Raw genomic sequence first — 14,449 nt, forward strand, 5'->3', positions numbered from 1 at the left:
TTGGCAAACTGCTTCGCACCTGCCCTGCCCTTGCTCCCCACAGCTCAGCTGTTTGTCGGGGCTGGGAGCTTTGAGTGGGCGGCAAGCTCTGCTAATTGCAAATGCACATTAAGGAGGGGGGACCCCTTTCGGGGCCCATATCTCAGCCCCCGCTGATCCAATCTTTACAAAACTTGGGGGTTATTGCAAGAAGGGTCCTTTGAAGCTACGCTGAAAGTTTGGGACTTCTACCCGCACAAATGCCCCCCCCAGAGCCGCGGAAAGGTGCGGTTGTGATTTTAATGGCTTTATTCAGCCGAATTTTTCCCCGAACTCCGGACCTCATGCCGAATTGCACGGACCTGAAGCGGGGGAGTTTGGACTTCAGCATTTCCTGAATAAAAACGGGCTGAATTTTGCCAAATCTGAATTTTACCGAATTTTTTTTTCAACAGCCCTAATATTTAGATGGAGCACTCTGCTGGTCAAATGACTAGAATGATACAGAACTGATGTACTCCAACTCTTACACTGAGACAAGTGAAGCCCCAACTAATGTAAATCTACGAAATTATAAAACTCAGATTTCAATAAGATTAGACGAATTGTATTCAATAAGGCTACTATTCCTGAATCTAAACAGAGAAGCCTGAATCCTATCATTCTGCTCAGCTAAGTGCAAAGGTTTCCTCCAAAGAAGGAGCCTCCTTCCAGAGGAGGATATCCTATCTCTGGTGGATGACTCTTCCTTTGGTAGAAATCTCCTAGGGACAGAGGAAAGCTCCACATTTAACAAAGAATAATAGTACAATGCAACTCTTGTCTTGACACATTTTTCTGATAACAGAAAGACATTCTGTCATAGAGTGGAGGGGAAATCCACCAATTCCCCTTCCCACTGCAGATCCCCATTTTGCCTTCTAATGTGTTCATTAGGATCTAATGATCTTCTCCTCAGAACAAATTTCAGGGGGCTTACTTACCAATATACAATCCTTTCTGATCCCATGGTTAACAGATACTAAAATCCCAAATAAAATTTACATAATCTAGAACAATAAAATAAAACTATCTGTAGCCCAATTTCTTGCTGAGGTGCTAAATATTAAAACTGTTTTTAACTAGTATATTTTGTAAATCATAATTTATAGGGATTATTACTAATCCCTAATTTAAAGGGTGCTGTACTTATGTCCTGCTTCGATCATTGGCTAAAGTATTGTAATTATGCCAGTAAAGGTATGTGTATGTGTGTGTATGTAAATAAAACTACCTCCCCATTGAAGCACGAATGGATTTTGCTACTGTGCAAAAAATTGCTACTTTATCTGTGGTCTAACTATATTTATCTGTTAGAAGAACAATAAGGTAAGATTTATTTATTTTCAGATCTTCCAGGGAATTTTCATAAAATGGGGGATAGCAGCTCATCTTGCAATTCCTTATAAAACAAGACAGCATAAAAGAACGTGCCCAACTGGTTCCACTTGTTGACTGCCACAAGGGCAATTCCGTTCCAAATACAGCTCAGAGGGCAGTACATTAAATCGCGCCTGAGTGAAAGCTGTTCTTGTATCTTTATATGCATTTATCAACCTTGCATGAAATTGGTTGTCGACTTGCTAAAATTCTTTGTTACTGGAAGATAATGGGAGCTGAACTCAAATCAAAATTTAACTGTGTGCCAACAATGGATTGGAATGGAAGGAATCAATTTATTCTTCATCTTTCCTCCAAGCCATTCTCTCCCCAGTTGTTCTCAATATCTGCCAGCATTGTTGACCAGGCACACAGCCTTGATTCTTCTCTGACCTTTGCCCCCCAACCATTCAATCAGTTGCTGAACCACTTCTATCTGTTCAATAATGCAAAAGAAATATTACCAGTCGGCTAAAATTCTAGTTCATGCTCAGTCTTCCTGCCCCACCCTATCTTTCAAACTTTGTTTTTCATTACAATCAGCTGCCTGAAGGACTTTTCATAATTTATTCAATTACATATCTGTATTCAGCAATTTGTCCCTTACAGGACTCAATAAACTGAGGACTCTACCCCTTGTCATTTGATACATGGACCTCTCCCTAGAAATCTAGATGGTTCCACCTTCCTCTCTACGCACTTTTAAAATATAATTTTGATTTATCATTTAATCCTTATTCTTATCTGTAACCAAGTTTTGAGGAGGGGAGGGACATCAGTGGAGTATAATGCCTTAGAATCCATCTTCCAAAGCAGCCATTTCTCCAGGGGACTGATCTCAGTAGCCTGGAGATCATCTGTAATTCCGGGAGCTCTCCAGCTACCACCTGGAGACTAGAAAATATAATTGCCCCATGTGTGTGTGTGTGTGTGGGGGGGGGGTGATATCACCGCCCACCTTTTGTAAGTATTTCTGCATTAGAAATCCTTGGTAAATTGTTGCTCAGTAGGGTGCTCATATGATTAAAACCTTCCGGGCTTTGGGATGCATTTTCTCTGCAGGATTTTGTCAAATCCTTTTCAGTTCTCTATTGGAAGTGCTTAAAAGGCAAACAACTTTAAATACAATCTGGCCTCCGTAGATGTGTTTCTAACATCTTAATGAGCCTTTTTCTTTCCAAACAATGAATTCATCCTCATTCAGAATGAATAAAAACGACTGAAGGCTTCCTGGCATTTATCACTATCCACATCTTGTGCATTTTTTAGTATTAAGTTTGAACATTACTTATTAAACTTTGTGTCCAACACCTTTAAAGAATATGAAGCATGAACATCTGAATACAAGTTCTGTGCAAAATATGAAATAAACCTTGCAGTTGTGTTAGTATAATATTTACGCAAAGATCCTCTATGTGATTAGTGTTGTTCCACATGGCACAGATTATATTATTTAAGTAAATTATTGTTTTCTCCCCACAGGATACCTTTAATTGAACATCCAGCATATGCATACTATTCTGCTGAAGACAAAACACGACCCAGTGTACAAGCTAGCATGGTGGTTTTTAATAGTTTATGTAACTTAAAGCATGTGGTTCAGAAAACACAAGTTCACTAATAAATGAGACCCCACACAGCAGGTTTGTGGATATGCATAGAAGATCCATGTGAAAACCTGATTTAGGACATGGAAAGCGTTTGCTGAACCAGGGCCCTAGGCATCAAGCAGAATTAGTTAAAAGGCTGCTCTGAGCCATTTCAAGAGTTGTGGTTTCATGAGGTTCTATGAAACCAGCACCAAGCCAGTCATCCAGAAATGACCGATAGCTCCACAAGTCATTCTGTTCTATAGCTGCAAATAATGTTGCACAAAGACAAAATCATAACATCAGGCAACTCATCAACCAAATTTGCCCTGTTTGTTAACCTGGGAAGGGTAAGTAATTGCCCCAATCAACTCTGGGCACTCTTATTATTACAAGGGTTGACAAGATGATACAGAAGTGAGTGTCAAAGAGCTCCCCAACCTGTCTCCACCAGTTGGAGGCTGCTTTGGTTTGGTCAAAAGTTTTCCAAAAGACAAAACCTTGAACTCCAGGCTTTCGCCCCAAGTCCAAGGAGTAGCTGCCACCAGCCCTTTCAAAAGGTTGAGCTCCAGGGGGAAGATAAGGGCAATCCTCTCCCAACTCACTCCAAAATTGAGTGTAACGCTTACCCTGCAAGGTTGAGACCTGCCAGGGAAAGATTACACTCCCAAAATGTCTTAGGTTTTTGGTAGGTGGTTTTTACACTCACACAAGGCACTTAGAATTTAGGCTTGGAATCCCAAAATCACAGACACAAGCCATTTAAAGGCTAACAATTTATTTATAAGATTCAAGCTGGTTTACAGGAAAGAAATAGTCATGAAGTGTTAAGCAAGAAAACAATAAACTATTTAGCATAACTAGCTAATACATTCAAAAACCTTTTTGGTTCAAAAGGATTGGCAAAGGTTTCTTGCATCAGGTTTATAGTTACCAACTTCCAAAGATGCTTCCAGCATTCAAGAGTTTCAAAAGGTTGTCCAAAGGTTTCTCCAAGCAGGTCAGCTTGACCAGAGTTTCCCCGTAGGGCCAAAATCAAATGGGTTGTGATGCAGCCAGCACAGCTCTCCTGCTGTACCCCAAAGCATGCATAGTTTTCTCAAGGGTTGGTTTGTCCTTATATTCGTTTTCTCAGTGGCATGAGCTCATAGAGGCCAATTGAGAAAACGCAAACACTTAGCTGTTAATTAATCACTTGGTTAGAATTGCTGACTCACTCAGAGATATGTTCAGGTGAGGAAGCCTGCAGAACTACCTGCACCTGGACATTGTCATGATGGCTGACCATTGAATTACCATGGCAATGCACGGCCTTGCATTCCAAAAAGGGGAGAGGTTAACTAGCACCAGCTGGGGCTTACCTTACTACCTCCATAGAAGCAGTTTTCAAAAGGAAACTTATTTTGCTGGTCTAAAATCCCAATAACACAAAATTCATAGGCCTCCCAGGCCTGAACCAAAGAAATAACACACTCCAAGAAATTGAGAGGCCTCAACTTCTTGACAGTGAGTACTTCTACATTTGTTTTGTTTTGCCTCTACTGTTATGGCCAAAAGAAAACTCAAGAAGGAAGTATCCACAAGTGGTATGCATTCTGAAGCAACTGTAACTGCCTCCCATATGTTCCCCTTTAGACATTACTGTAGACGTTATGTTTACTGCTGAGAGCTAGCATGGTGTAGTGGTTAAGAGCGGTGGACTCTATTCTGGAGAACCAGGTTGGTTTCCCCACTCCTCCACATGAAGCCTACTGGGTGACCTTGGGCTAGTCACAGTTATCTCCAAATTCTCTCAGCCCCACCTACCTCACAAGGGAGAGGAAGGGAAGGTGATTGTAAGCTGGTCTGCTTCTCCTTAAAAGGTAGAGAAAGTCGGCATATAAAAACCAACTTCTTCTTTTAACATCTGAACATCTGAAGCTGCTCTTATGCAGCTAAATCCACTACCATGTTTTTTTGCAAACCTAAGCTGAATGAAAGATCATGAAAAAAGTAAAATAAACAAACTGGGAAAGATTACACAAGCTTAAATCGTAACGGGTGAACTGAATTAAACCGGATGAAACTATCGCAACCTGGAGACGAAATCCTTGGTGTGAACTGGTAGGACCTAAATGTTCCTCTAAGACACTGTTTCCCAACCTGTGGATTGGGACCCCAAAATGGGTCATGAAGTCTGTGCAAGTGGGTTGTGGGCCAGCCCTCCCTAATGGCCACCCTGGCCCTTTCCTCTCTTTTGTGTCTTGGAAACCAAAACCTGGCCCTGGAAACAGTATCTTCCATGTCATACCTTTGTTGGTATTTTTTTCCTTTGGCATATATACATGTTGATCAATTAAAACATATCATGATGTTTACTAGAGTTTCTTAGAATCTTAGGAAGGGTTAGAGGGGGTAAGGAAGAAGGAGAGGGTGGACAAAGGCTGGTATGTAACCTCATATACAAAGGCTGTGTGTGTCAGAATGCCACTTGCTTAGGATTCATAGTGGGGGCAGCTGCACCCTTTGTGTGATGTTTGATGGTTTCTAAAAAAAACCCATTTGGTTAATCTTTGTAGAAAATAAAATGCTGAACTAGATGAATTGCCAAGGTCATCATTTGCCCAAAGCCCAAAAAAACCCTGGGTAGCTCACCATACAAAGTAAATTTGGACCTGTGGGTCATCATACTTTGAAAACTGGGAACCACTGCTCTAAGAGTCTGGTTTTATTTTAAACTGCAGTCCCAAATGGGTCATCCACTATGGAGTTGACTGTTTATCAGCTTGATTTGAGGAAATGCAGTCACTGAATATGTGCTGTGCTTCTTTGTTTCCAATGCACTATATTATCACCAACTCCAGCTTAGCCAGCTGTTGATCTACACATTACCTATTTTAGGAGTAGTCAGTACAGAATGTCTTTTTACTAAAATTTTATTATCCTGCACAGCTTTCTCAAGCACGACGTTTGCTCTTCCTTGCAATATACTGTATCAAGGGCAACTAAATTGAGCCCTGATGGCTACATGCAGCTTCTCATACACAGTTCAAAACAAGATACAAATGAAGACCCAGAAACTTATTCTTGCCAGTCTCCCTTTGCTGCATGATAGAAATACAGGGATTGCCTTGAGCTCCTGAGTAATAAACATTAGGGACTGCAAGAAGAGACAGGGAGAAAATGTTTGGAGAAGTAAGAGTGAAAGGAGACATGTTAGGGAGACAGGAGTACTATTTAGGTGAAACAAAGAGGGAGAAACAGAAATGTTCTTTTCTAGGACACTGTTTGGTATGCTATATTAGTAACCTCGGGAGGGAAGGCCGCATGGTATAGTCCACTCTCGTCAGATCTCGGAAGCTAATCAGGGTCAGCCCTGGTTAGTATCTAGATGGGAGATCACCAAGGATTACTAGGCTTGCTATGCAGAGGAAGGCACTGGCAAACCACCTCTATTAGTCTCTTGCCTTGAAAACCCCATAAGGGGTCACCATAAGTCAGCTGCAGCTAGACGGCACTTTATACCCACATACAATAGTAGCCTCAGTGAGGTCAGTGGCTTTAAAACCAATTTTGTGTAGAGATTTAAACTTCGGCACTATTTGAATTACATTGTGTGACGTAGCCTTGAAATAAGGATCACATGGTTTCAAGTGGATTCAAGAAATACACTTGCGACAGAGTTCCTTGATCATTGAGAATAAGGCTCAGAAGGGACTAAGTTAGGTGTGTGCTCTTCAAAAATTTCCGTTTGAATTTCAGTTTGGGTTTTTCTACAGGGCATGCTATTCATTATGCTGGAATTTGGGAGGGGTGTGTTTCTGTTTTAGTATTTTTTTTGGGGGGGGCACCATTTTTGGGTTGCAGAATTCCAAAACATGAAAAGCATGCCCAGCAGGAAAAAACATAACCTTCAATTAAAAAGGAAATCGGCTCTGGGTCAGGAGGAAGGGAGAGAGCAAACTAGCCTGGGCAAACAGCTGTTGAGGCAGTGTCTGGTCCTTTCACATTTAATTCCCACCACTCCAAAGCTTGGATGTTGTGCAGCTCTTGGAATCACTGGTGGGACTTTGCAAAGCACCAGGACACTCTGAAAGTCTTCACAAAGCTCCAGAAGGCTTAGGAAAGCATTGGGATACTTTGCAGGGCTCCAAAGCCTCATCCACGCTTCCAAAGCCCCACCAGGGATTCAGTTTTAAAACTGTAAAGGGCCATGGACCAGGGGAGACCTGGCCTCTGTTTTTCATTTAACACTATTAAACTCTGGAGGGATAAGTCATTACCTAACAGCTAAAGTTGCTTAACAGCTAAAAATTGCCTACAATTTACAGGGACCAGACTTTGCCTAGCAGCTGTCTGTTCTAGCTAGCTCTTTCGCTCCCTGCTTCCGGAAACCTGAATGACACCCAGGATTCCAAGAGATAATGTTTTTTTATTATTATTCCCAGAATTCTACAACTGCTTGGGATATCCTCGAGCCCACCCGAAATGGGTTCAGTTTCATCTCGGGGGTTCCAGAAGGCACACCCCTACTTCAAGTTTGTAACCCATCCTGCCTTCTTGCATTCCACTCAGTCAATCAAGTTTTATTTCGATTCAATATCAGCTCTGAATAAAAATCAAAGTTAGGTTAAAATAATAAAATAAAATAATAAAAGTTTAAGATTCTGGGAGGGATGATTTGAAGAGGAGGAAATGCATTCCACTCAACAACTGGCATCCCTTCATCACTTAGCTCTTGATTACAGATAAGTATTTTTTTCCTTTTTGATTTCCTCCACTAACTACCCAAGTGGGGCCTAATGGCTACTTGTCATCCATATTCCAGATGGTGTCTGTTCTGCATGTGCAGTCCTAGTTAGATTCTGTTCCAACTTATAGAATTGGGAGTTACCATATTTCTCACCCTGGAAGGTGGGTCCTCAGGTCTTCTGCCAGCTCCAAGTCAAGAACCCCTACGGCTGTCAGCTCACTCACCCTGAGCTAGGGTTGCAAACTTCCAGGCACTAGCTGGAGATCTCCTGCTATTACAACTGATCTCCAGCTGCTACAGATCAGTTCCCCTGGAGAGAATGGCTGCTTTGGCAATTGGACACTATGGTATTGAAGTCCCTCCTTCCCCAAACCCCACCCTCCTCAGGCTCTGCCTCAAAAATCCTCATGCCGGTGGCAAAGAGGGACCTGGCAACCCTACCCTGAGCCTCTGTCAGCTTCATTGCCACTACTCAGGCCTTGATATCTTTTGTTGTGCCTGCTTTAGCCTTGGATTCCTGGCCTACCATAAATGTCAGCGCTGCTGCTGATGCTTCCCTCTCCCCATCTGACCTGTCTGGAAAACTTGTATCTAATCAAGTGGTTGGGAGAGGGCAGAGTGCCCCAGGTGTCAGTGCTGGGTTGCCAGTCCCCCCTTCCCCCCACACACACACTGGCAGGGGTTGGGGTGGGGTGGGGTTGCCAGATCCAGGTTGGGAGATTTGGGGGTGGAGCCTGGGAAGGACAAGGACCTCAGTGGGGTGCAATGTCATAGAGTCCAACCTCCAAATCATCAATTTTCTCCAAGGGAACTGATCTCTGTAGTCTGGAGATGAGCTGTAATTCTGGGGGATCCCCAGGTCCCACCTGGAGGCTGGCATCCTTAATCAATGTCCCCACATCACTTTCACCCAGCCATTCTAACTTCTGGGATCAACTAAGGTGTAGGGAACCCTGGGAACCCACTTTCTCACAACAGCCAGCGTGTGTTATGAAATTAAATGTTTATAATCAATGTTATCTGCTTTGCTTTACAGCATCACTTTTACCCTGCATTTCTATGAATTGCAGTGTGTCACAAACCAGCCTTCCACACCCAACTAAAATGTAATCTCTGATCACCTTATGTCTCTGATGCCAGGTATGCTTTATTGTATGTTGTATACTGCAGGCAGAAAGACAAAAACTGCTTTCTCCATAAAACCAATTAATCAGCCAGGTAAGGGAGGGGGGCATCAGCCAGCACCCAAGCAACTAGTTAAGCATTTCTTGCTTCATACATGAATATTAAGATCCCGCCTTAATGTTTTTGCTGCCTTTTAGCTCTACAATACTGGAACAAATCTCAAGTTACTTTTGATCCTCCTTATTTTCCACAAGACCTTTTGCCTCTGAATTGGGCTCACCCTCGGCATGGTGAACTCTAGTATTTTCCACTGAGACCACTGAGAAAGGGTGCTCGCTCTTACTAAAAAAGAGGCTGTTAAGTAAAATGTAAATCACATGAAATGGATTAAGTAAAAACCCCCACCAATCATCATAAACTAGTGTAGAATCAGACAAGATTCAAGACAGTTAAAGGGAAACCTCCTCAACTTTGTGCATGTGTGCGATTTTGTAAAATAACGTAGATGCTGCCAATTCTATATGAATAATAATAACTAATAACAAGAAACATGACATCATGGTGCAAGGCAACTATATTTTTCAGACTGTTTTCCCTTACCTTGCGCTTATTAGTTGGACAAACATAGAGGTAACTCAGAATAGTCTTCAGGCCCACTTTGTCATTTAGCTTTTCGTATGTCGTCCCATAATCAGTTGACCTGTAATTTAGAGAGCTTTAGTAAGTAAGCATAAACACTGCAGCAAAAATCAGATGCAAACTACTTGGTCGCTTTCCAATTTAAGACATGTCTTGTGCTGTAAAATAGCTCTCTGGGGCTTTTAAATGATTCGTGTAGCATATAATGATGCTTAATTATGTACACACACCATCATGTGAGTGGTTAACATTTGCATTTAAATTGGATTAGAAAAAAATTAAAATGGCAGCCTCCCAATGTCATTCCGATGTAAACGCCTACAATAAGAAATGTTAATCTAGCTCCAAGAGGTGATGGCAATGTGTCGTAAATGCCAAGTGTCAAGGCAACAAAGGCTGAGTTATTTCTTCACTTCTTGCAAGGCTCGGCTGTAAGATCTCATTGAGATAAGATAGAGGATTCATTTCAGGAAAGGGAAACGCTACCTATTCAGGATGTTTGCTCAGTAAAGGAAAATCATACTGGAAAAATACAGCTAAGATACTATGTCATCTTAGCACCTCTTGCTTCCACATTGTCCTGTTTCTGCAGTCCATTTAACTGTATATTCAGTGATGGCATATAAGACTGCAGTTATTACAGAGGCTACTCAGGGCAATGGATTTTTTGCTAAGTGCCCAAGGGTTTGCATACATGATTTGATTCATCTGCACTGCAGCATAAGCATTTGAATTAACAAGACATGGTTTTGGAATGAAAATTTGTTTAACTTAATGATTTGTATTTTGCAGTCCGCTCAGTAAGGGTTCCTCCTCAAAATGCACTGGGAACTTACAATTATTATAAAGGATTGCCCTTTTGCTATCCGTAAAATTGGATTGAGATATACACCTTTATTGTCCATTGTTTTTTTTGTTCCAAACATGATAGCCATTTGATTTTCCTCAACAGGGATTAGACACTTAATTTGTTTCCAGTGCCACGATTCACAGATTAATCCCTCTATACAGAATAAGATGGAAATGAGGTGGTTGAATGCTGAGGAAGTAGAAGTGATGATTGTGTCACTTAAGGCTGAAGATGGGGAAATACTTGTACCATGTTTGTGCAAAAAAACACAACCTGAAAATAAAAAAGACATCAAAAGAGAAGTTCTAGACTAGTTCTTTTCCTGCTATGCTGTCTTTTTATATTTGCAAGGATTTAACAGAACGAAGCATTAACAACGGGATTCCAAGTTGGAAGTCTACTACCTCAATATCCTGCCATTTCATCCTGCTCCAAGTGCTAACCACCAGTTGTAGGCAAGTTTGGTTCCTACGGCTCTTTTCTTAGGAAATTAAGCACTGAGAGAAACTCATACTTCTTAATGTCTTGCAGTTGCGGAGACTGAAATCACTAGACTAGTAGCTTGATGTTTCCTAAAATAATCTGAATGCACAGTGCTATATATTAAATACAAAGCTGATAATTTGTGAACACAAAATCAGATAACTGGGTCATCAGTGCACTTGGAGTATTTGATAAAACAGTAGGACAACTGTATATTTATTTATTTATCTATCTATTTACTTATTTATTTACTTACTTCATTTATATCCCTTCTTCCTCCCCAATGGGGACCCAAAACAGCTTGCATTATTCTCCTCTCCTCCCTGCAAGGTAGGTTAGACTGACAATGTGTGACTGGCCCAAGGTCACCCATTGAGCTTCCATGGCAGAGCATGGATTTGAACCTGGGCCTCCCTGCCCCTACTCCAATACCCTAGCCACTAAACCACACTATAGCCCACATCACACTCAAAAAACTAAGTCAAAAACATGCAGGCACATATATTTGTGTGTAATTATAGAAGTTTAGCCCATCAGTATTTATAGCAATTTTGTTTTACTGCTAGCACATCACATCATGCTTCCATTTGTCAACAGACCAGTTCATGTGGGTCTTCTGTGTTGCTCATGCCCTTTCCAGCACTGAGCAGCCACACAGATTATAAATAATGGCTTAAATAGTTGATCAGTGGTTTTTTATTGTTGGGTTACCAGTATGCCATTTTAAGACTTAAACTCTAAATCTGAAAGCTGATTTGTATATTTCAACAGAAAGGCAGAGTATATTGTTAAAATAAATAAATTAGTTGCCCACATTGTTCATTGCACAAAACAACTACGACTGATGTGCAGCTGTGAATTATGAACACAGAAAAGGAGCAGAAGCATGCCCAATGTAAATCTGTGGCTATTGCATCCATTTAGACAGTCCATTTATCAAATACATGGAGCAACATGCCTAAAGAAAAAAACACACACACACTTTGGCTATGCAGAGTAGCCTTGTGTTGTGGTGATCATGGAATCTGGCCCTTTTTTATTACATGGAATATTCAACTATCATATTGTGCTTCTGTCACCATGTTGATTGTGAGTGCATGGTATCTGAATATGTGTAACAGTTGATCATCTTTTTTTAGTTCCAAGATGGCAATTCATAGTGCCCCCCCCCCAAAAAAAACCCTTGAATCTCTGAGGCAACTGCATTCTGTTCACAACTTTTAAAAAAGACATCATGATGATACAGCTGGAAGTAAAGGGGCATCCTTCTGTAATGGAGATCATAGAGAGGTTTTACAAATGAGAGGTTTTGAAAATGAACAAACATATCAGTGATCAAAGGATCAACTGCCTAATTATGTTCTTAATAATTTTATACTAAATAGCTAATAAATACTAAATGCATACCCCCTGTAATGCAATTTCCTCCATTCCTTGTGATAAAGACATGAGGCAATTTCACTTTAGAACTATTAATTGAAGAGAACCGCTGCCACAAATGTATAGGAGAAGTCTTGTATCCAAACCAAAAACGATAGCCAACTATTTTCCAGTTCCCAGGATACCACTATCACTTGGACTCCCCGTTCCAGGTTTTTGAAGCCCTCATGAGCTTTGGACTGTCCTGCAGTTTCAGTGAAGGGATGATTTAGAAAGCTAAGGAACATAAATCATCTTACCATGGGAATGGTACCCAAGATGTATAGAATTCATCACAATACTCCAGAAATAATAAGGCAACAATTGAGTGTGTTTATGTTTCAGTAGGCTGAGTGTAGCTCCCAGAAGTTTCTCCGTGCCCCCAAAGTAATTGCTAATCCCACAAATGCCTTCTTTATCATGCATCCCATCTACTTTATAAGAACCCAGATGGTGAGGGGTCTGGAGACCAAGTCCTATGAGGAAAGGTTGAAGGAGCTGGGTATGTTTAGCCTGAAGAGGAGAAGACTGAGAGGGGATATGATAACCATGTTCAAGTACTTGAGGGGCTGTCATATTGAGGATGGTGTTTTCTGTTGCCCGAGAAGGTCGGACCAGAAACAACAGGTTGAAATTAAATCAAAACAGTTTCTGTCTAGACATTAGGAAGAATTTTCTAACAGTTAGAGCAGTTCCTCAGTGGAACAGGCTTCCTCGGGAGGTGGTAAGCTCTCCTTCCCTGGAGGTTTTTAAGAAGAGGGTAGATGGCCATCTGTCAGCAATGCTGATTCTGTGACCTTAGGCAGATGATGAGAGGGAGGGCATCTTGGCCATCTTCTGGACATGGAGTAGGGGTCACTGGGGTGTGGGGGGAGGTCATTGTGAATTTCCTGCATTGTGCATGGGGTTGGACTAGATGACCCTGGTGGTCCCTTCCAACTCTATGATACTCTGAGATTCAAAATGCCTGAAAAATCTGCTTTCATTGTTACCAGTGAATTCAGTGATGGAAGTATTAAACTGGAAGTTGTTTAAAATATAAAATGGTCCACGTTAGCTTGATCTCATCAGATCTCAGAAGCTAAGCAGGGTCCACATTGGTTAGATTTTGGATGGGATTCCACCAAAAAAATACCAGGGTCACTATGCAGAGACAGGCAGTGGCAAGCCACCTCTGAATGTCTCTTGCCTTGAAAACCCTATGGGTCACCATAAGTCAGATGTGACAAGCTTGCAGTACTTGGAATCTTGACTTCATAGTTCTGTACTTTTAAAAACATTTGGAGAATGTTTTGAAAAGCACAGAACTATAGTTTATAGTTGCTATTCAAAACATTTGGAAAATCCATGTTAAACTTTAGATTCTTGCCATACTTTTCACTGGCAACTGCTATCTACCACCCCCACCCCCACCCAGCTTGTCAGGCTCAGAGACATGAGAATGATCGATACCCTCTCGCAGAGGCATGCTAAAAGTTGTCCACAACTGAAGACTTTTATAAAAAATGAGCAGGCAGAAGGTTTTTCATGACAATAGGTCAAAAAACATCAAGGCTAGACTGAAGGCCGGTAGTCCAGTAGCACAAAAAACACTTGCATAAATTGCCCACATTGTGGCAAGAGACACTCTGAAAGCTTTCTATCATGCAGTGATAGCGCATTGGTCCTTTGATGCCCACCAGCTTTCCAGGCCAGGAGGATAATAAGCTGTTGTGGCAAGGTTGCAGCTGGAGCTGTTTATGGACTTCCAGTGGAGCCAGTGCTGGATCTACAGCCAGCCTGCACACAGCAGAGCCTGACACAGCTTCTTTTGGCTATAATGTCTTACTATATGATCTTGTTTTTGACCATCTTCAAAAGCCCCCAGGGCAGTGATGTGAAATGCAATGACATCAAGATCTATAAATGTCTACAAATTGTAACCACAACAATGGCTGATTCACTTTGTCTTCTCATGTCTGCAAACACTGTCCTTCACAAGGTGACTGGGTGGCAGCCTAAAAAACAGGAATGGGAGGTAGAGGACTGAAACTAAATCCATCTATTGCCCATCACTTAGGTCTAAGTTCTGCTTTATGCACTTCGTTCAAGAGCTCAGCAGGGCCTGGCAACTGGCAGCAGAACGTATTGATGGGAGGCCATCACCGGTGACATAATGGCATTGCTAGTGATGTGCCGACATCACTCCCCATGTGCCCGGAAGTGACATTGGTG

At 41.6% G+C, this 14,449-nt stretch overlaps 1 protein-coding gene across 1 annotated transcript in view; it reads right to left on the reverse strand.

Annotated features, from left to right (window-relative positions):
- Nucleotides 1-14,449, reverse strand: part of LOC130477365 (VPS10 domain-containing receptor SorCS1) — a 496,720-nt gene that overhangs the window by 261,182 nt on the left and 221,089 nt on the right. Inside the window, exon 3 of the mRNA XM_056849300.1 lies at nucleotides 9,445-9,544. Within this exon, the coding sequence (XP_056705278.1) occupies nucleotides 9,445-9,544 (100 nt within the window). The remainder of the gene's footprint in view (nucleotides 1-9,444; nucleotides 9,545-14,449) is intronic.

The sequence above is a fragment of the Euleptes europaea genome, chromosome 5, assembly GCF_029931775.1.
Source record: "Euleptes europaea isolate rEulEur1 chromosome 5, rEulEur1.hap1, whole genome shotgun sequence".
NCBI classification, from domain to species: Eukaryota; Metazoa; Chordata; class Lepidosauria; order Squamata; family Sphaerodactylidae; genus Euleptes; species Euleptes europaea.